Source organism: Nomascus leucogenys, chromosome 2 (assembly GCF_006542625.1).
Source record: "Nomascus leucogenys isolate Asia chromosome 2, Asia_NLE_v1, whole genome shotgun sequence".
NCBI classification, from domain to species: Eukaryota; Metazoa; Chordata; class Mammalia; order Primates; family Hylobatidae; genus Nomascus; species Nomascus leucogenys.
In genome coordinates, this window is record NC_044382.1 from 85,625,893 (window position 1) to 85,648,583 (window position 22,691).

The following is a 22,691-nucleotide window of genomic DNA, read 5'->3' on the forward strand; positions in this document are numbered from 1 at the left end:
TCAGGAGAACTGTCCACTGTTCAGGATGTCAAAGGTTCCTGTTCTGCTTCTAGAAGTCAGCTTTTCCTGGGAGGAAAAGTGGGCATGGGCTGAGGTGAGAGCTGGGGTGCAGGTGGAGTATGAAGACTCCTCAGAGAAAGGAAATAAAAAATATTTATTGAGCGTCTACCATGTATCAAACCCAGTCACTAGTCACTATTTTATCCTCAGACACCTTTAAACCTTTAAACCACACGTGTGTGTGTGTGCATATATATTATAATAACTTAAAGTTTAGAGAGGATAAGTAAACTTGGGATCACACAGATGTCAACAAGGGGAGAAGCCTGTCCAGGTGTGGTGGCTCATTCCTGTAATCCCAGCACTTTGGGAGGCTGAGTGGGGAGGATCACATGAAGCCAGGAGTTCCAGACCAGACTGGACAAGATAGGGAGACCCCACTTCTATTTTCTAGTAGAAATTAAAATAAAAAATTAAGAAAATTTCTTTATACATTGAGCTGAAATTAAACCCCACTGTGGCTTCCACCAATTTTTGCTCTCTGGAGCAACTCAAAACACATCTAAATCCTCTTCTACAAGCGAATCCTTTAAATATTCGAAAACACCTATGTCGTCTCTCTTCTGTGCTCTTCCGGTACCAATAGTTTAAATGGGTAACAGTAGACTTTGTTTTATTCGATCTTTTAAAAAGCAAATAAAAAGTAAGACATGCCGGGCGCGGTGGCTCACGCCTGTATTCGCAGCACTTTGGGAGGCGGAGGCGGGCTGATCACGAGGTCAGGAGTTCGAGACTAGCCTGACCAACATGGTGAAACCCCGCCTCTACTAAAAATACAAAAATTAGCCTGATGTGGTGGTGCACGCCTGTAACCCCAGCTACTCGGGAGCCTGCGGCCAGAGAATTGCTTGAACTCGGAAGGCGAAGTTTGCAGTGAGCCGAGATCACGCCACTGCACTCCAGCCTGGGAGACAGAGCGAGACTCCGTCTCAAAAAAAAAAAAAGTAAGACATTACCAATATGATGCTAGCCCTCATACACTCATCCCCAACCCCATACTTCTCTTCTCCCACCCCTTCTATCTGCTTATGTATTTATTTAGCCAATGGGATCCCAACGCAGAGGAGCCCTGGTGGACGCATTTATAGTGCAGCGATGAAGAGAAGACAGTCACAGTCTCATACTAGAGTTGAAATGTGACAAACGTTTATACACTGTGTTTATAAGCCGTGTAACTCTGGCCAATTTATCTAGTCTTTCTAAGCTCACTTTCCTCGTCTGTAAAATGGGAAGAATAATCATACTTATTTCGCTGGTTGTTATGCGGATTAAGCAAGATAATTCTCTGAAGCTTTGGCACTTGGCGCTGAAAGTAGCCATTCCATGTCTTCTTTCCCTGCTCCACTTCACCCTTCCCTCCGCCCGCCCCGCCCCTTGTGCTCCCCACCGCTTTCGTGATGTCCGCAGCTGCCCACCTGCCTCTACAATAAAAAACGCATCCCCCCTCCTGCAGGGTCCACCGCACCGGGAAGCCCTGTCTGTATCAGTTACCAACCACAACTGCAGTGAGTTCGTTCGGATGGTGGCTTTCCCACAGTCAGGAAAGGCGAGGGAGACCGACGACCCGCTTCTCTAGGAGTAAGTAAAGGTTAAAGGTAGTTCGCGGCAAGCCTAGGTCGGGATTAACCCGTGGTCCCAGCGCTCCTGCTATTTGCATTCCAAAGCAGACGCCTCAGGCGTTCAACCCCGCCCGCAGGCGGTTCCCGCAGTCTAGGGGACCTGGCGCGCTTCCAGAGAGCGGGGGGCGCAGCTGCGCAGGGCAGGTGGCCGGGGGCGGGGCCACGGCGCGCGTTCCGGTCCCGGGGCGTGGCCTCCCGCAGGTGAGTCCAGCTGCGCCTTCGGTTTGTCTGAAACCTAACCCGCCCTGGGGAGGCGCGCAGAGGCTCCGATTCGGGGCGGGTGAGAGGCTGACTTCCTCTCGGTGCGTCCAGTGGAGCTCTGAGTTTCGAATCGGTGGCGGTGGATTCCCCGCGCGCCCGGCGTCGGGGCTTCGAGGAGGATGCGGAGCCCCAGCGCGGCGTGGCTGCTGGGGGCCGCCATCCTGCTGGCAGCCTCTGTCTCCTGCAGTGGCACCATCCAAGGTGAGAAACCTGGCCAAGGAGGGCTCTTATCGCTTAGGAGCTAGGGTCCTGGGCACGCTGGGCAGAAGGTGGGATCCGGGCAGGTGCGCGAAGGGTGTTCTGCTGCCGGCACCTATCTCTACGAATCCCTTAGCCTCCCCTTGATGGCTTTAATGGGAGGTCTCTGCGCCAAGGAGGCACCCAGGTGGGACATGCGGGAGCAGCTGAAGTCAGCAGATCCAGAGCTTTCCCCAAAGACCCCACTTCCCGTGGAGGCTGTCATGCTGGGCACCTCCAGGCCCCAGCGTGGGTTCGGGGAAAGGGAGGGAAGAAAGGAGTAGCTGTGTCTAAAGGGTACCCAGAGGACCTAGTCCCCTCCCCGGGCTTGGTTGCTTTGTAAACACTAAGTCATTAAGAGCTTTTCGCCAACTCCGGAGACTTCCTCCGCTGGCCCCGCGGGGCTGGTGGAGTTAGCGAGCTGATTGCGCAGGGCAGGGCGGAGTGGGTGGGAACCCGCGGCCCGGGAGCCTTCTACGTTGTTTTTTGCGCCCCTCTCCAACTACTGGAAGCCTTTCTTCGGGTTCTGCCCCCTGCGTTCGAGACCCACCCGGGGCCCGCTGCTCCTGGCACCCACAGTGGAAGGCCCGGGGTATGAAAGTCAGGGCTGGTCCCTGATGGGTTCTGGTGGTAATGAGCGCTCAGGCCCGTTGGGCGCCACGAGGATTTACGAGCGGAGCTTTTTGGACCCTGCCTTATATTTGACCAGTTGACCCTCTGGGCCTGGGGTTCCGGGACTTTCCTAGTGTGCCACCCGGAGCGGCCACTGGCTGCCACCCAGGTCTGCAGGCCGGAGGCTGGCCGCCCTGGGAAGAAAGCAGCACTTGCGCCCGGCCGCCGCGTTCCTTGGGTGTGCTGCCCCGGGTGTGCTCGAACTTGTATTGCTGGGAATGTGTTCTTCCGCGCCCAGCAGGCCTCGCTGTGGCCGTGGGGAATATTTGACCTGCGATCGCGCCACTGTGATCCTAACCGAGGCCCCGCTGCTGTTTGGGCAGCCTGGGTAGCAAAGGGAGGTTTTAATTTCCCTCAGAAATGTGCATTTCTCACTTTTATCCTCCTCTTCATAAAGACGAAGTAAAAGAGCAAGTCACAGTGGCTTGGAATTAGACGGAAGAATGTGATTCTTTTCCCTCTGCAGTTAGGGAAAAGGGTGTTAATGGTGTAAGCTTGAAAACTGTGCACCGCTGGTATTTTTTTTTACTAATCAGCGTCAGAATAAAGGCATTTAGTTCCAGGAAGTATTGAAAACTGTAATGAACACCTCTCCTCTATGTCCTTTAAAGTTGGAAACTTAAAATTCAGGAGCAAAGGTTAGTATGTGCAAACTTTAAAAAAAAATGCATGTTGGTATAGATGATTCAACATCTTTATGATTCAGAGGTCCCTGTAGGAAGCATGCCCGATTATTTGGCTTCTTCTTGTTTACTCCTCTTGGTGGGGGATTGGGAGATCCCTGGATTATAAAGCGAACTTGATTTAACAATAAGGAAAAATCAGGTTACTTGTTAACTACAGCCACTTAATATTGCACCTTGTTCCTCATCCTCCCCCCACCATACTTTTATTCCCTTGCAGGGTAACTTTCCCAAAGGGTTATTGAAGTAACACTGACAATTGATTTAGGGAGATGGAGCTTTCCTCCCACCTTAAAACTAAATTGATTTTAATAAGAAATACAGTGTCAGCAAAGCTTTTCTGCCCTCAGGGTAGGTCTTTGCTCACTCCCTTTTAGCCGGTCCTTCTGCGTGCCCCTCAGGTGGCTGCAGGGCCGATTTGGGGTTTGATTTTCTTCCCAAAGCCTCACTCCAAAAGACTGCCTCATAGAAAGGAACTCAGCCAAGATCACAACCTTCTCAGGGTACAGGTGAGGGACACTGAATTGGGGAGGAGGCAAGGCAAGGAAAACACTTGGAAATCACCGCTCCTCTTTCCCTTCACAATAGTAATTGATAATTATTTGAGTAAATATGCTTCGTTAATTCCTGGAGGCAGGGGGCCCTACGTCTAGCATAGTCTCATCACCTACGGGACCTCAGTAAATAGCAAATGAATGAAGTGAGGAGTCTTGCCCAGAGTATCCTGGCTGGTCCATGTGGTGTTCATTTCAGTCAGCTTCTCTCTGCCACTTACTTATTTTTTTCCACCATGTTACAGGCCTAGGTCATTCCATTTATCTTTTGGAGACTGGAACTTCTGTTTTCTTTTTTTTTTTGAGACGGAGTCTTGCTCTGTCGCCCAGGCTGGAGTGCAGTGGCGCAGTCTCGGCTCACTGCAGGCTCCGCCTCCCGGGTTCACGCCATTCTGCCTCAGCCTCTCCGAGTAGCTGGGACTACAGGCGCCCGCCACCACGCCCGGCTAATTTTTTGTATTTTTAGTAGAGACGGGGTTTCACCGTGGTCTCCATTTCCTGACCTCGTGATCCGTCCGCCTCGGCCTCCCAAAGTGCTGGGATTACAAGCGTGAGCCACCGCGCCCGACCTTCTGTTTTCTTTATAATTGGTTTGGTGTTTTTTTTGTTTTTTGTTTTCTGTTTTTTTTTTTTGACTCTCATTCTGTTGCCCAGGCTTGAATGCAGTGGTGCGATTTTGGCTTATTGCAACCTCCACCTCTCCCGGGCTCAAGGAAGTCTCCTGCCTCAGCCTCCCGAGTAGCTGGGGCTACAGGCGCGCACCGCCACCCCCAGCTAATTTTTTTTAGACTGAATCTCACTCTGTCGCCCAGGCTGGAGCGCAGTGGCGTGATCTCGGCCCACTGAAACCTCCGCCTCCCGGGTTCAAGCAATTCTTCTGTCTCAGCCTCCCGAGTAGCTGGGACTACAGGCACCCGCCACCACACCCAGCTAATTTTTGTATTTTTAGTAGAGACAGGGTTTCACCATATTGGTCAGGCTGATCTCAAACTCCTGACCTCAGGTGATCCACCTGCTTTCAGCCTCCCAAAGTGCTAGGATTACAGGCATGAGCTACTGCGCCCTACCTATAATTGTTTTTTTAATTATAAAAACAATATGTGATCACTCTAGGGAAAAATGAGCCAAAACAAAAAAAGGAAACATTCAATTAAATCACCCTGAACTTCAGTACCAAAGTAGCCACTGCTAATATTTTGGCTTATATATTTTCCCACTCTTTATTACATCCATGCACAAAATATGTATTCACAAATACAGAAAATATGTTTGTGCAAGTATGGGATTATATAAGCAGATCAGTATCGTGTCAATACATAAAAAACATTTTTAATGACTCCAAAATGTTACAGAAAGATGCATCAATTTTAAAATTAGTCCTCTGTTGATAGACATGTGGTATTTCCAATTTCTTTTCCCCCCTGAGAGGGAATCTCGCTCTGTTGCCCAGGCTGTAGTGCAGTGGCACGATCTCAGCTCACTGCAACCTCTGCCTCCCAGGTTCAAGTGATTCTCATGCCTCAGCCTCTGGAGTAGCTGGGACTACAGGCACACACCACCACACCCAACTAATTTTTGTGTTTTTGGTATAAACGGGGTTTTGTCATGTTGGCCAGGCTGATCTCGAACTCCTGACCTCAAGTGATCCACCTGCCTCAGCCTCCCATAGTGCTGGGATTATAGGCATGAGCCACCGTCCCTGGCCAAAGTTTTGTAACATGACAGAACACTGCAATGAACTGGAAGATAGGACTTTAAATTTGATCCTTTTGCTTGCTTTGTAGTTACTAAATAACCTTGATAGATGATGTTTTAGTAAATCTGTATTTGACTTTCTTATGGTTTTATTAGCTTGGCAAGTGTTGAAGAAAACAGTTCATTCTGAAAGAACACTTGTGAAAATATACTAAAAGTTTAGCTAGGGAGGGGCACCCCACAATTGAAATCTTTATTTTTCAGTCTGTGCTCCCAAAGATTGGGAGCAAAAAAGAACATTTGGGGTGAGGGGATCATAAAGAAGAGAGGGTGAAAGGAAGAGAGTTAATGCAAGTAAAGTACTTGTTTTACACTTGGTTTGATGGAGAGGTTGGGCCACAAGAGGAGTATACTTAAAATAAAAATTAAATAAAAAGTTTTAGGCCTGGCGCAGTGGCTCACGCCTGTAATCCCAGCACTTTGCAACTCAAGGTGGGCGGATCACAAGGTCAGGAGATCAAGACCATCCTGGCTAACACGGTGAAACCCTGTCTCTACTAAAAATACAAAAAATTAGCAGTGGTGCAATCTCTCCAAAGTGGGGGGATTACAGGCGTCAGCCACTGCGCCTGCCCTGTAGAAACTTTTATAGGGGGTAATTGAACTAGTCCTCCCCACTGCACCCCCTCCCCCTTTTGTTTTTTTTTTAAAGAGACTGGGTCTGGCTGTCACCCAAGCTGGAGTGCAGTGGCAGGATCATAGCTCACCCCCAGATAATTTTTTTTTTAGACGGAGCTCCCAAGTAGCTGGGGCTATGGCTAGGTTGCCACTATGCCTGGCCTGAACTACTCCCCTCTTCCCACCCACCCCCCAATCCCAGATGAAGTCTTGCTCTGTCACCCAGGCTGGAGTGCAGTGGTGTGATCTCAGCTCACTGCAACCTCCGCCTCCTAGGTTCAAGCCATTCTCCTGCCTCAGCCTCCCAAATAGCTGGGATTACAGGTGCCCGCCACCACACCCAGCTAATTTTTGTATTTTTAGTAGAGACGGGGTTTCACCATGTTGGCCAGGCTGATCTCAAACTCCTGATCTCATGATCTGCCCGCCTTAGCCTCCCAAAGTGCTGGGATTACAGGCGTGAGCCAGCGCGCCAGGCCCTGAACTACTCCCCTTTTTGATAGATGTTGAAATTAACATCTTTGTTTTACCATGCTAGACAATGTTCCAGTGAATATTCTTGTACATACAATAGCTTTGTGCACTTTAGCTGGTTGGTGCAGGGCAAATTCCTGGAAGTAAATTGCTAGGTCATATGGCAAATACATTTAAAATTTTGATATGTTTTGCCAAATTGCCCACCGAAAATATTATACCAATTTATACTCCTTTGAGATACAAAACTCAAATAATATAGAGAGGTGTAAAATAAAAAGTTCTCTTGTCCCCAGCTATTCTACTCCACAGAGCCAGGCACTTTTTATTGTTTGGTGGATATCCTTCTAGACTTCAGATTTTGCAAATTGTACATTATAATTTTTTTTTTTTTTTTTTGAGACGGAGTCTCGCTGTGTTGCCAGGCTGAAGTGCAGTGGCGTGATCTCGGCTCACTGCAACCTCTGCCTTCCAGGTTCAAGCGATTCTCCTACCTCAGCCTGCAGAGTAGCTGGGACTATAGGCGTGCGCCACTACGCTTAGCTAATTTTTGTATTTTTTAGTAGAGATGGGGTTTCACCATGTTGGCCAGGATGGTCTCGATCTCTTGATCTCGGGATCTGCCCGCCTCGATTACTCCCAAAGTGCTGGGATTACAGGCCTGAGCCACCGTGCCTGGCCAGTTTCTTTTTTCAATTGACTGTATATTGTGGCTGTTTTTCCATTTCAATATTATTGGCTAGTACCCTTAGTGGTAGGGACTATGTCAGGGACATGCTAATTTAGGAATAGGAGTAAGGAGCTTTTTGTCTGTAACTGAGTGGGGGATGCTGCCTTGAGCATCCTTGAGTGTGTATTTTCACACACTTGGGCAATAATTGTTTATTACAGCCCTAGAAATGGGAATGTAATTGTAGCCAGGCACTTTGTGTTTAAACTTCATTTGTGCATTTAGTCTCTCCTCAACTCTGTGAAACAGAAATGATTTTACCTGGTTGACAATTGGGAGTTGGGATAGCATTGGTTCTCTAGACAAGCTCTGTGAGTTTTGGTGAGTGGTAAGGACACTGTACAGAGTCAGAGGCGATGCACTGGGCTGAAAGGGCTTCAGGGACCTTTGAGTAGCGTCTTGACATTTACCAGTGTTATAGAACAGTTAATACCAGCAATAGTTTTGATGGAGACCATTAAAGGTTATATGTTGAAATATTCTAAGAAAAGGTTCCTTTTTAAAAAAAAATTGTTATATTGCCATTCCTTGCTCCTTTTTTGCCTTTATTTTAGCATTCTTATTTAAAACGGATTTTGAGCACTCTTTATGTGAGCTTTCCTGACTTGGTACATACATGCTTATTTTTATGGAGAATTTTAATCTTATAGAAGTATACTATTATAGTGAATTAAGTGTACCCACCACTCCACTTCAATAATTATTAACTGTTGGCTAATCTTGTTTCATCTATTCCCCAACCCACCTCCCAACCCTCCTCTCTGTTATTTCTTTTCTGTTTTTTTCCCTTTCCTATGATGCCGAGCCTGTGTGTTTCTTTTTAACAGCTTTACCAAGAATTCCATATCAGATAATTCGCACACCATACAATTCACCCCTTTAAACTGTACAATTTAGTGGCTTTTAGTGTATTCACAGAATTATTCAACCATTACTACAAACAATTTTAGAACATTTTTATTACCCTGGAAGAAACACCTTAGCTGTCATTCACCAATCTTCTGGTCTTAGCCCTTGGCAAACACTAATCTACTTTCTATTTATGGATTTGCCTATTGTAGACATTTGATAGAAATGGGATAATATGTTGTCCTCTGTGACTGGCTTCTTTCACTTAGCATAATCTTTTGAAGAATTCATCCACGTATCTATGTATCAGTACTTTTTTTTTTTTTTTTGATACAGAGTCTTGTTCTGTCACCCAGGCTAGTGGTGCGATCTCTGCAACCTTTGCCTCTGGTTTCAAGTGATTCTCCTGCCTCAGCCTCCTGAGTAGCTGGGACTGCGGGCCCCCACCACCACCTCTGGCTAATTTTTGTATTTTTAGTAGAGACCGGGTTTCACCATGTTGGCCAGGCTGGTATTGAGTGCCTGACCTCAGATGATCTGCCTGCCTCAGCCTCCCAAGTACTTCATTTTTGAAAACAGCCAAATAATATTCCATTGTATGGATATAGTGCTTTTTATTTCTATTCAATTGTTGATGGACATTTGGATTGTTTCCACTTTTTTTTTCTTTTTTTGAGACAGGGTCCTGCTCTGTTGCCCAGGCTGGAGTGCAGTGGTATGATCTCTGACCTCCTAGGTTCAAGCTATCCTCCCGCCTCAGCCTCCCTAGTAGCTGGGACTACAAGTGTGCACCACTATGCCTGGCTAATTTTTTAAAATGTTTGTAGAGATGGGGTTCTGCTCTGTTGCCCAGGCTTGTCTCAAATTCCTGGCCTCAAGCACTTCTCCAATCTCATCCTCCCAAAGTGATAGGATTACATGTGAGCGCCCAGCCCACTTGTTGACTATTACAAATAATGCTGCTATGAACATTTGTGTACAGGTTTTTGTGTGGACTCCTGCATACCTAGGAGTGGAGTTACTGGATCATATAGTAACTCTTTTTTTTTGAGACGGAGTCATGCTCTGTTGCCCAGAGTGCAATGGCACAGTCTAGGCTCACTGCAACCTCTGCCTCCCAGGTTCAAATGATTCTCCTGTCTCATCTTCCCAAGTCACTGGGACTATAGGTGTGTGCCACCACACCCAGCTAATTTTTGTATTTTTAGTAGAGATGGGGTTTCACCATGTTAGCCAGGATGGCTCAAACCCCCGACCTCGTGATCTGCCTGCCTCGGCCTCCCAAATTGCTGGGATTACAGGCGTGAGCCACTGCGTCCGGCCATACAGTAACTCTTTAACCATTTGAGGAACTGCCAGATAATTTCCCACAATAACTGTACCTTTTATTTTATGTATTTTATTTATTTCAAATAGACATGGTTTCACTCTGTCACCCAGGCTGGAGTGCAATGGCGTGCTCTTGGCCAACTGCAATCTGCGCCTTCTGGTTCAATTGATTCTCCTGTCTCACCCTTCCAAGTTGCTGGGATTACAGGTGTATGCCACCAAGCCTGGCTAATTTTTGTATTTTTAGTACAAATGGCGTTTCACCATGTTGGCCAGGCTGGTCTCGAACTCCTGACCTCAGGTGATCCACCCACCTCGGCCTCCCATAGTGCTGGGATTAGGGGTGTGAGCTACTCTGCCCAGCCGTGCACCATTTTGTATTCCTACCAGCAGTGTCTGAGGGTTTCAATTCCTGTGGTTGTGAAATAAATCTCAGATATAATTTCATCCTAAACTATTTTAGAATGTATTAATAAAGTATGAGGGATTTCTTTTTCAAATATAAACATAATGCCATTATAGTATCTACTAACATTAATTTTTAATATAATCAAATATTCAGTCAGTATTCAAATTTCTTTCTTTCTTTTTTTTTTTTTTTATAGAGACGGGGGCCTCACTCTGTCACCCTGAGTGGAGTGCAGTGGTGCAATCTCACTGAATCATTGAACTCCTGGTCTCAAGTGATCCTCCCGTTTCAACTTTCCAAGTAGCCAGGACTACAAGTGCAAGTGTGCACCACCATGCCTGGCTAATTTTTTTTTTTTTAAATTTTTTGTAGAGACAGGGTCTTGCTATGTTGGCCAGGCTGGTCTCAAACTCTTGGCCTCAAGCAATCCTTCCACGTCAGGCTTGCAAAGCACTGGGATTATAGGCATGAACAACTGTGCCTGGCTTTGTGTTCAAATTTCTAATTGTCTTATAAATGTTATTTTAGGCCAGGTGCAGTAGCTCATGCCTGTCATTCCAGCACTTTGGGAGGCTCAGGTGGGCAGATTACTTGAGATCAGGAGTTCGAGACCAGCTTGACCAACATGGTGAAACCCCATCTCTACTAAAAATACAAAAATTAGCTGGGTGTAGTGGTGTGCATCTGTAATCCCAGCTACTTGGGAGGCTGAGGCAGGAGAATTGCTTGAACCTGGGAGACAGAGCTTGCAGTGAACCAAGATTGCACCACTACACTCCAGCCTGGGCGACAGAGTGAGACTCCATCTCAAAAAAAAAAAGTTATTTTTATGGTTTGTTTGAATCAGGATTCAAACAAGGTACACACATTATATGACTGATACTTCTTTTAAATCTTCTACTCTATAAATTTCACCTCCACACCTTTTGTTTTCTTTTTTCTTCTTCTTCTTCTTTTTTTTTTTTTAAGAGATGGCATTTTGCTATGTTGCCCAGGCTGGTCTTGAACTCCTGGTCTCAATCAATCCTCCTGCTTTGGCCTCCCAAAGTGCTGGGTATTGAAGGCATGAGGCACTGTCCGTGGCTCTCTTTCTTTTTTTGCCTTATAATTTATATTTTGTAAAAAACAGGTCCTTTATCCTGTAGCAGTTCCCAGAGTCTTGATTTTACTGACTACATTCGTGGTGTTGTTTAACACTTTGCCCCCTTCATTTCCATTAATTTGGTGTTGGATAAATTCCACAATAACTGCACCAGTTGTTCAGTCTATAACACTAATCAAGCACTGAATCCAACACCAAATTAATTTCCAGTGTGTTACTTTCTAATTGTTACATACGTTGTCATTCTAAGTTAAGTGGCCTGTGAAATCAATGTTAAAGAATAATAACTGGCTTTTTATAATAATGGAATAGAATACAATAGAAAGTATCAGTGCACCCTATGTAATAGGAATAATTATTATTTTGTGAAACTTTTTTCCACCATAGATATGTGTATTGGGAACTGGGTTACTGTGTAGAACATGGTTCTTAGGGGTTATGGTCAAATATTTGAAGAACACTGTAATATGTAGGAATTTTTTAAATTTAAAAACAACATGTGTTCTTTTTGAAGAATTATATTAAAAAAATAGAACCACTAGAAATAGGACTATCCTAGGCATTTTAGTTTCTTGTGGCTACCATAACAAATTGCCGTAAACTGATGATGTAAAACAACACATTTATTCTGTCAGTTCTGGAGACCAGAAGTCTGAAATCAAGGAATTGGGGCCACACGCCCTCCAAAATCTCTAAGGGAGAGTCCATTCCTTGCCTTTTCCAGCTTGCAGTGGCTGCTGGCATTTCTTGGCATTCTTGGCCTGTTCCTTGACGTGACTCCAATCTCTGCCTCCATTCTCACGTCACTCACTCCTCTGGCTTCTCCTTTTCTGCGTGTCGCAGATCTCTTTCTGCTTTTCTCTCTTTTTTGTTGTTTGATACGGACTTTAACTCTGTCGCTCAGGCTGGAGTGCAGTGGCGCAACCTTGGCTCACTGCAACCTCTACCTCCCGGGTTCAAGCAGTTCTCCTGCCTCAGCCTCCCAAGTAGCTAGAACTACAGGCGCATGCCACCACACCTGGCTAATTTTTATATTTTTAGTAGAGACAGGGTTTCACCATGTTGGCCAGGCTTGTCTCAAACTCCTGACCTCAAGTGATCCACCCACCTCAGCCTCCCAAAGTGCTGGGATTGCAGGCGTGAGACACCACGCCAGGCCTCTGCCTTTATCTTAAAGACACTTGCCGTGGGATTTAGGGCCCACCTGGATAACCCAGGGAGATCTTCTTATCTTAGGATCCTTAATTCTATCTGCAAAGACCTTTTTGCTAAATAATGTTCACAGAGTCTAGGGGTTAGGACATAGACTTCTCTTTTAGACCATCTTTCAACCTACTACACTAAGTGAAAAGTGAAATATTGATCTCTGCATCTCCCAACACTCCACCCAGGCTAGCATCCCAAATAGGGAAGCATTAAGATGTGAAAAATTCTGCAGAACATTAGTGTAAAGCTTCTAGTGGAAAAATGATGACCAAGCATAAGATTATGAGATAAGAGCATGAGTAGGTTTAATATCCGCCTGGTATACAGCAGTGCAAGTATTGCCCTGTCTTCTCTGCTTGATGAGGCCTACTTTTCCCCAGAATTAGAGTAAAATTCTTCAGTATCCTTAAATTGTCCTTACTCCTGCAGGTTTATGAATACTTAGGGGCAGAATGTAGGGAGGACATGCCATTCATTTCTTTGTGGTTTTTAAGGTCAACTTCATAATATAAGAGAGGGGGAATAAGTTAGCTTGTCATGCTACATGCTTGAAATTCAGAACACAAATCTGTCATCAGTACAGCCACCTGTCCAGGCCAGACAGTTTCCCTGCCAGCTGACCTCCATGGGACATTCTCCAGGAAGCCAGCACATGAGCAGGGGAAATCCCTGCCCATTGTTGAGGCTATCTTTGTGGGTGAAAAGGGAATGTCCTTGTCATCCTGGAATCTCCCTGTGGCAAGCTCTGAATAGGGTATGATGAACTGAATAGGCCAGGAAGGATCTTGGCTCAGGGCTAGAGTGGGATAGAAGGCCATTATGAAGTGAGAAATTAGAAAACTGGTGTCAAGATGGGGATCGCTATTTTACACACTTGAGAATTTGGAAAGGAATTACTGCACATTCCTTTCCTAAACTGATTTTTTTTTTTGACTTATTCTCGCTCTGTCACCCAGGCTGAAGTGCAGTGGCATGATCTTGGATCACTGCAACCTCCACCTCCTGAGTTCAAGCGATTCTTCTGCCTCAGCCTCCCAAGTAGCTGGGATTACAGGCGCCCACACCTGGCTAACTTTTGTATTTTTAACAGAGTTGGGGTTTCACCATGTTAGCCAGGCTGGTCTCAAACTCCTGACCTCAGTTGATCCACCTGCCTCAGCCTCCCAAAGTGCTGAGATTACAGGCATGAGCTACCACACCCAGCCAAACCAAATTTTCCTAATTGATAAATCAAAGGACTGTTGCTGGTCATGTGATAAGAATAGCTAGAGCCGGGTGTGATGTCTCACTCCTGTAATTCCAGCATTTTGGGAGGCCAAGATGGGAGGATCACTTGAAGCCAGGAGTTCGAGACCAGCTTAGTCAACATAGCAAGACCCCATCTCTAAAAAGAAAAAGAAAAAAAAAGTAAAATAAAAAGAATAGCTGGGGACTAATGAACGTGGACAGTTTGTAAAAATAAATTGAAATATTAGTCTTCTTTATATTCCTAGAAATCAATGTTCCACATGCATCCCACAACTCCTTACAACTCCCCGATACAAAAATACTCACTGTAAGAAAAAAAACCCATAAAACCAAACTAAACCAGACAATAGAAATCCCAATAATCTCATTACACAAAGAAAAGCCCCTATAAGCATTTTGTGTAATCCTCTAATAGTATGTTTCTGTTTTCATCTAAAGTACTTTCCTTTGAGGCTGGGCTCAATGGCTCACACTTGTAATCTCACCACTTTGGGAGGCTAAGGCAGGAGAATCTTAAGGCCAGGAGTTTGAGAACAGCCTGGGCAATGTAGCGAGATCCTATCTCTACAAAAAGTAAAAAATTAGCTGGGTGTGATGGTGCGTGCCTGTGGCCTGGCTGTTTAGGAGGATTGCTTGAGCCCAAAAGTTTGAGGCTGCGGTGCATTATGATCGCTCCACTACACTCCAGCCTGGGTGACAGCGAGACCCCGTCTCATAAATTTAAAAATGAATAAATGAATGTACTTTCATTTGAACAAACCAGTGTTGCTGCTGAAACATTTATTTCTGTAATGACCCTAGTCTTCCTTTCTTGTACAGGAACCAATAGATCCTCTAAAGGAAGAAGTCTTATTGGTAGGGTTGATGGCACATCTCACGTCACTGGAAAAGGAGTTACAGTTGAAACAGTCTTTTCTGTGGATGAGTTTTCTGCATCTGTCCTCACTGGAAAACTGACCACTGTCTTCCTTCCAATCGTCTACACAATTGTGTTTGTGGTGGGTTTGCCAAGTAATGGCATGGCCTTGTGGGTCTTTCTTTTCCGAACTAAGAAGAAGCACCCTGCTGTGATTTACATGGCCAATCTGGCCTTGGCTGACCTCCTCTCTGTCATCTGGTTCCCCTTGAAGATTGCCTATCACATACATGGCAACAACTGGATTTATGGGGAAGCTCTTTGTAATGTGCTTATTGGCTTTTTCTATGGCAACATGTACTGTTCCATTCTCTTCATGACCTGCCTCAGTGTGCAAAGGTATTGGGTCATCGTGAACCCCATGGGGCACTCCAGGAAGAAGGCAAACATTGCCATTGGCATCTCCCTGGCAATATGGCTGCTGATTCTGCTGGTCACCATCCCCTTGTATGTCGTGAAGCAGACCATCTTCATTCCAGCCCTGAACATCACGACCTGTCATGATGTTTTGCCTGAGCAGCTCTTGGTGGGAGACATGTTCAATTACTTCCTCTCTCTGGCCATTGGGGTCTTTCTGTTCCCAGCCTTCCTCACAGCCTCCGCCTATGTGCTGATGATCAGAATGCTGCGATCTTCTGCCATGGATGAAAACTCAGAGAAGAAAAGGAAGAGGGCCATCAAACTCATTGTCACTGTCCTGGCCATGTACCTGATCTGCTTCACTCCTAGTAACCTTTTGCTTGTGGTGCATTATTTTCTGATTAAGAGCCGGGGCCAGAGCCATGTGTATGCCCTGTACATTGTAGCCCTCTGCCTCTCTACCCTCAACAGCTGCATCGACCCTTTTGTCTATTACTTTGTTTCACATGATTTCAGGGATCATGCAAAGAACGCTCTCCTTTGCCGAAGTGTCCGCACTGTAAAGCAGATGCAAGTATCCCTCACCTCAAAGAAACCCTCCAGGACATCCAGCTCTTACTCTTCAAGTTCAACCACTGTTAAGACCTCCTATTGAGTTTTCCAGGTCCTCAGATGGGAATTGCATAGTAGGATGTGGAACCTGTTTAATGTTATGGGGATGTGTCTGTTATTTCCTAACCAAAATGGTCTCACCAGATACCATGTGGATGCAGCACCTCTTAGGATTGCTAGGAGCTTCCCTGTTTGCATGAGAAAAGTAGTCCCCCAAATTAGCATCAGTGTCTGTTTCAGAATTTCTCTACTCAGATGACCCCAGAAATTGAACCAATAGAAGCAGACTTTTCAGAAGATGATGAAGACAGAAACCCAGTAACTTGCAAAAAGTAGACTTGGTGTGAAGACTCACTTCTCAGCTGAAATTATATATATACACATATATATATATTTTACATCTGGGATCGTGATAGACTTGTTAGGGCTTCAAGGCCCTCACAGATGATCAGTCCAATTGAACGACCTTACAGATGAGGAAACCAAGATAAATGAACTGCCAGAATCAGGTTTCCAATCAACAGCAGTGAGTTGGGATTGGACAGTAGAATTTCAATGTCCAGTGAGTGAGGTTCTTGTACCACTTCATCAAAATCATGGATCTTGGCTGGGTGCAGTGCCTCACGCCTGTAATCCCAGCACTTTGGGAGGCCAAGGCAGGCAGATCACTTGAGGTCAGGAGTTCGAGACCAGCCTGGCCATCATGGCGAAACCTCGTCTGTACTAAAAATACAAAAGTTAACCAGGTGTGTGGTGCACGTCTGTAATCCCAGTTACTCAGGGGGCTGAGGCACAATAATTGAGTATCACTTTAACTCAGGAGGCAGAGGTTGCAGTGAGCCGAGATCGCACCACTGCACTCCAGCTTGGGTGATAAAATAAAATACTCGTGGATCTTGTTCAAAATGCAGATTCCTCAGACTGAATAATGAGAGCTCAGACTGGGAACGGGGCCCAGGAATCTATGTGGTACGAACCTGCATGATGTTAATGCACACAGAGATTTGAGAACCATTGTTCTGAATGCTGCTTCCATTTGACAAAGTGCCGTGATAATTTTTGAAAAGAGAAGCAAACAATGGTGTCTCTTTTATGTTCGGCTTATAATGAAATCTGTTTGTTGACGTATTAGGACTTTGAATTATTTCTTTATTAACCCTCTGAGTTTTTGTATGTATTATTATTCAAGAAAAATACAATCATGATTTTAAATGTGTAAATACAAATTTTATGACTTCAGTGAAATTTTCAGGTAGTCTGAGAAATAGATTGTTTTGCCACTTAGAATAGCAGTTACCACTTAGTATTTTAAAAAATAATTGTTGGAGTATTTATCGTCAGTTTTGTTCACTTGTTATCTAATACAAAATTATAAAGCCTTCAGAGGGTTTGGACCACATCTCTTTGGAAAATAGTTTACAACATATTTAAGAGATACTTGATGCCAAAATGACTTTATACAACGATTGTATTTGTGACTTTTAAAAATAATTATTTTATTGTGTAATTGATTTATAAATAACAAATTTTTTTTTACAACTTATTTCTGAGTTGTGCGTTTGTTTTGAGGGAGGGAGTGAGAGAAGGCATGCAACAGCTTCACCCCTCTAAAAGTAAATGATGGACACTCACACCAAACTCTGTGACAACTGTTTTTCATTTAAAAATGTTTTAGAGGCCGGGCGCAGTGGCTTACGTGTGTAATCCCAGCACTTTGGGAGGCTGAGGTGGGTGGATCACCCGAGGTCAGGAGTTCAAGACCCGCCTGGCCAACATGGCAAGACCCTGTCTCTACTAAAAATACGAAAATTAGCTGGGCGTGGTGGTGGACACCTGTAATCCCAGCTACTCGGGAGGCTGAGGCAGGAGAATCGCTTGAACCCGGGAGGCTGAGGTTGCGGTGAGCCAAGATCATGCCATTGCACTCCAGCCTGGGCAACAAGAGCGAAACTCCATCTCAAAAAAAACAAAACAAAGTTTGAGAATTCTTTCTACACCTGCATCTGTAGGTTGACCACTTTTCAAGGATACAGGCTATTTAACATTTTGGGTATATTGTGATGTATTTAATTATTTCCCTACCAATGGCTCCTTAGGTTGTCATCCCCCCACCCTTCCTTTTTTTGACTATTAAAACAATGCTGCATCCAGAAGTCCAGACCAGAGTCGCTGACAGGTCCTCTATTATCCAGGTGTTCTCTTCAAGATTCCATTTGGTCATGCAGCCTTGGAGAAATAGGAATGGGATGGAACTTGCCATGTTTATATTTAATCTCTTACCTTATATGCGTAGTGTTTCTTTTGAGTTGTGAATAAACATTCCATTTTTGCTTTCTACAAAAAAAAAAAAAACAAAAACCAGTGCTGTATCAAATATCTGTATACAGACATCTGTGAGCGTATTTTTTGAGGTTAAGTTTCTAGAAGTAGAATGCCCAGCTCAAAAGTTAGATGCTCATTTTAGGTTTTGATAAGTCTTGCCAAATTGTCTTCAGTAATGTATATTTCTACCAAAATGGTATATTTGCACCTGTTTCCTGAAATGCTCATCCACATTCCATGCTATCAATCTTTGGTTTCCCAATCTGATTGAGAAAAAAAAAAGTCATTGTTGTTTTACTGAAGAAGCAGCACAGCCTGGTGGCTAAGAGTGCAGGTCCTGGGCTGGGCTGAACTCTGACTCCATCATTGCCTATATTAGGGATGTTTTTATTACCTCAAGAAGTAAGAAAATAAAATGCGACTCATTTGTCAAATGGGGACAGTAGTATCTCAGTTTCCTCACTTATAAAATTAGGATAATAGTATCTTCCTCATAAAGTGATGAGAATAAAAATATTTGGCACGTTTATGTGGTCATAAATATTAAATAATATTATTACTATGCTCTGTGGACTAGACCTTTTTTCTGCTCTGCCCCCTTCCACTTCAGTGTCACTGCTTTCTTTGCCTGTTCTGCTTTGAGTCTGATTGCAGGCCTGTGAAGTTGTCCCTGTTTGTCAGGTGAGAAATGGGAAAATGGTGGGAACAGGATAAAAGGGAGCAGGAACAAATGGCTCACAGAGCCCTGAAGGCCATCTGTAGCTGACTTAGTGGAGAACATTTTTTTGGTGTTTGTCATTTCTTGTTTTTTTTTTTTTTTGGTTGGGGGTGGACAGGGTGTCACTCTTACCCAGGCTGGAGTGCAGTGGCTATTTCCACGTGTGATTCCACTACTGATCACTATGGGAGTTTTTCCTGCTGCATTTCTCGCCTGGGCTGGTTCACCCCTTCTTAGGCAAACTGGTGGTCCCCTTCTCCCTGGAGGTTACCGTATTAATGCTGAACTTAGTGCAGACAATGATCAGCATAGCCCACTACAGCCTCACACTCCTGGATTCAAGCCGTCCTCCTGCTTCAGCCTCCGTATTAGCTAGGGCCTACAGGAACATGCCAACACTCCTGGCTATAGTCTTTTTTTTTTCTTTTTGTAACTATGCAAATCTCACTACAATGTGGCTATACTTTAAGAATAAATATGTATGAATATGTGTACATACATATATACTTTAACTTCTAAATCAGTTTATATAAATTGTCCTCATAATTTTTTTAACTCATTCACTGTTTCTCATTAATTTATTTTTATTTTATTTTTAGTAGAGACAGGGTCTTGCTATGTTACCCAGGCTGGTCTCAAACTGTTGACCTCCAGAGATCCTCCCTCCTCAGCCTCCCAAAGTGCTGTGATTACAGGCATGAGTCACTGTGTCCTGCCTGTTTCTCATTATTTTTAATGACCAAGTAGTATTTCATGTATGAATGACCCAACATTTAGTCAGAAGTACCTATTAAAGAACAGATATTTTTCTTGGTTTGTTTTCACCAAGCCTTTGAATCTACATTAAAAAGTGTAAAAGAACCAGGCACGATAGCTCACGCCTGTAATCCCAGCACTTTGGGAGGCCAAGGCGGGCGGATCACGAGGTCAGGAGACGGAGACCATCTTGGCTAACATGGTGAAACCCTGTATCTACTAAAAATACAAAAAATTAGCCGGGTGTGGTGGTGGGCGCCTGTAGTCCCAGCTACTCAGGAGGCTGAGGCGGGAGAATGGCATGAACCTGGGAAGTGGAGCTTGCAGTGAGCCAAGATCGGGCCACTGCACTCCAGCCTGGGCGATAGAGCAAGACTCTGTCTCAAAAAAAAAACAAGTATAAAAGAAATGATTTGAGAAATTAAAATTTGCTAAAGCAAAAGCTTATTATTATTATTATTTTTTTTGAGATGGATTCTCGCTCTGTCATCCAGGCTGGAAGTTCAGTGGCACGGTCTCAGCTCATCGCAACCTCCGCCTTCCAGGTTCAAGTGATTCTCCTGCCTCAGCCTCCTGAGTAGCTGGGATTACAGGCGCCCGCCACCATGCCTGGCTAATTTTTTGTATTTTTAGTAGAGACGGGGTTTCACCAGGTTAGCCAGGCTGGTCTCGATCTCCTAACCTCAGGTGATCCACCCACCTTGGCCTCCCAAAGTACAGGGATTACAGGTGAGAGCCACCACGCCTGGCCCAGCAAAAGCTTTTCAAATCGTTTTGTTCTGCCTTTGAAAAGTGGCTTAGAAAACCCCCTGGTCTATCTGAATTAGGCCTCTGATTGGAAGCGTGAGGAACTCTGGCCCTAGCGGAGTAGTACCTTGGATGTTGTCTTTGCTCTTGTGTTATATGTCGTATTGTGGTCTAATTTCTCTAAACTGAGTCCTAAAATGTCTGAAAATGTAAATCCTTTGAACTCCACAGGCTTATTTACTAACACTGAGGCCTCTTAATTTGAAAGTGAACGAAGATTTGCAGTCCTAATGCTCAGGACAAAGGTCAGTGCTAAACTGGAGTTGTTTTATGGGCTGGAGTTGTTTTATGGGCTTTTTCCTAGCGTGTCACCTCAGTGGTTTGCAGCAGGAGTTTCAAACTTGTAATTAATTTCCTGGTTATCAAGATTTCATAAACTTTAGGGCTATAATCTCATCAGTCTGCATAGTTTAGTGATTACAACTTTGTTTCTGAAACATTAACCCTTTGGAGGCCCCTGAGAGGACTATAATTTATTGCAGAATCAAAGGTAATACTTGCTGTCCTCCGGATCTTGATTAAAATGATGAGTTTTTGCTTAGGTGTTTAGATGTCTTCTCAAAAAGAAGTTTCTGATGTGGCCAGTCCTTTCCTGACCCCCAGTTCTGAAGACAAAAACCAAACTCTTAGTGATCAGGGATCTAGCCCTACATTTTATTCAAGGCTTGGAACTTCACTGAGATGGTTGTCCCACTTAAATGTCAACAATTAGAGTGACTCAGACCAACCTTGGAATGCCTCTCTGGAGGGACAGTTTGAAATATTCCATGATTTGAGTATGAGTTGCTCTTGCCTCTACCAGCTTTTGTCTTTATTTGTGAGAAATTAAGCCTGACCAGAGCTACAGACCACCTCCTGTAGAAACCACAGCCCAAGCCTGCGGGTCCATCAAGAACCCAGCAGCAGTGTGAGTGGTTCATTCCTTCATCCTGTGAAAGGAAAATAAATCCTGGGGCCCCAAAATCACTAAGCTAAAGGGAAAAGTCAAGCTGGGAACTGCTTAGGGCAAACCTGCCTCTCCTATTCAAGGTTACCCCTCTGCTCACTGAGACAAAAGCATTATCTGGGCTGGGTGCGGTGGCTCATACCTGTAATCCCAGCATTTTGGGAGGCCAAGGCGGGTGGATCACAAGGTCAAGAGATCGAGACCATCCTGGTCAGGAGTTCGAGATCAGCCTGGCCAACAAGGTGAAACCCTGTCTCTACTAAAAATACAAAAAAATTAGCCGGGCATGCTGCCGGGTGACTGTAGTCCCAGCTACTCCGGAGGCTGAGGCAGGAACATCGCTTGAACTCGGGAGGCAGAGGTTGCAGTGAGCTGAGATTGCGCCACTGCACTCCAGCCTGGGTGACAGAGCGAGACTCCATCTCAAAAAAAAAAAAAAAAAAAAAGGCATATCTGATTGCCTCCTTTGGAGAGGCTAATCAGAAACCCGAAAGAATGCAACCATTTGTCTCTCATCTACCTATCACCTGGAAGCCCCCTCCCCACTTCAAGTTGTCCTGCCTTTCCAGACCGAACCAATGTTCATCTTACATACGTTGCTTGATGTCTCGTCTCCCTAAAATGTGTAAAACCAAACTGCGCTTTTCCTCAGCTGCCGCCAAGGTGCTCGGTCCTTCCGAGGAAGCTAAGGCCGCGTTGGGGTGAGGCCCTCACTTCATCCGGCGACTAGCACCGCGTCCGGCAGCGCCAGCCCTACACTTGCCCGCGCCATGGCGTCCGTCTCCGAGCTCGCCTGCATCTACTCGGCCCTCATTCTGCACGACGATAAGGGGACAGTCACGGAGGATAAGATCAATGCCCTCATTAAAGCAGCCGGTGTAAATGTTGAACCTTTTTGGCCTGTCTTGTTTGCAAAGGCCCTGGCCAACGTCAACATTGGGAGCCTCATCTGCAATGTAGGGGCCGGTGGACCTGCTCCAGCAGCTGGTGCTGCACCAGCAGGAGGTCCTGCCCCCTCCACTGCTGCTGCTCCAGCTGAGGAGAAGAAAGTGGAAGCAAAGAAAGAAGAATCCGAGGAGTCTGATGATGACATGGGCTTTGGTCTTTTTGACTAAACCTCTTTTATAATGTGTTCAATACAAAGCTGAACTTTAAAAAAAAAAAAAAAACCAAACTGCTCTGACCACTGTGAACCCTAAGCATTTGAGACAGTTCTCAGCTAATTTAGAAAGTTTATTTTGCCAAGGTTGAGAACGCACGCCTATGACACAGCCTCAGGAAATTCTGACGACATGTGCCCAAGGTGGTCAGGGCACAGCTTGGTTTTATACATTTTAGGGAGACATGAAACATCAATATATGTAAAATGTACATTGGTTTGGTCTGGAGAGGCGGGATAACTTGAAGCAAAGGCCAGAAAAGCGGGGAGGAGACTTCCAGGTCACAGA

General features: G+C 45.0%; 1 protein-coding gene and 1 pseudogene across 2 annotated transcripts; both read left to right on the top strand.

Annotated features, from left to right (window-relative positions):
* The first annotated feature begins 1,908 nt into the window (after positions 1-1,908).
* F2RL1 (F2R like trypsin receptor 1) lies at positions 1,909-17,237 on the top strand. The gene is made up of 2 exons (XM_003261491.2): positions 1,909-2,141; positions 14,626-17,237. Exons 1-2 carry the CDS (start codon positions 2,060-2,062, stop codon positions 15,735-15,737), a joined length of 1,194 nt encoding a protein of 397 aa, XP_003261539.1. The 5' UTR covers positions 1,909-2,059; the 3' UTR covers positions 15,738-17,237.
* A 4,650-nt stretch (positions 17,238-21,887) lies between these two features.
* On the top strand, positions 21,888-22,412 carry LOC100580239 (annotated as a pseudogene). Its single transcript, XR_004027050.1, has one exon. The product of XR_004027050.1 is annotated as a 60S acidic ribosomal protein P1 pseudogene (transcript).
* Positions 22,413-22,691: the final 279 nt, after the last annotated feature.

What these genes read in the sequence shown, in the direction of transcription:
- F2RL1 (XM_003261491.2), top strand. Translation starts at nt 2,060, where the DNA reads ATGCGGAGCCCCAGCGCGGCGTGGCTGCTGGGGGCCGCCATCCTGCTG. An exon ending in CTGCAGTGGCACCATCCAAG is followed by an intron (nt 2,142 to 14,625) that starts GTGAGAAACCTG and finishes TTTCTTGTACAG; the next exon opens with GAACCAATAGATCCTCTAAA.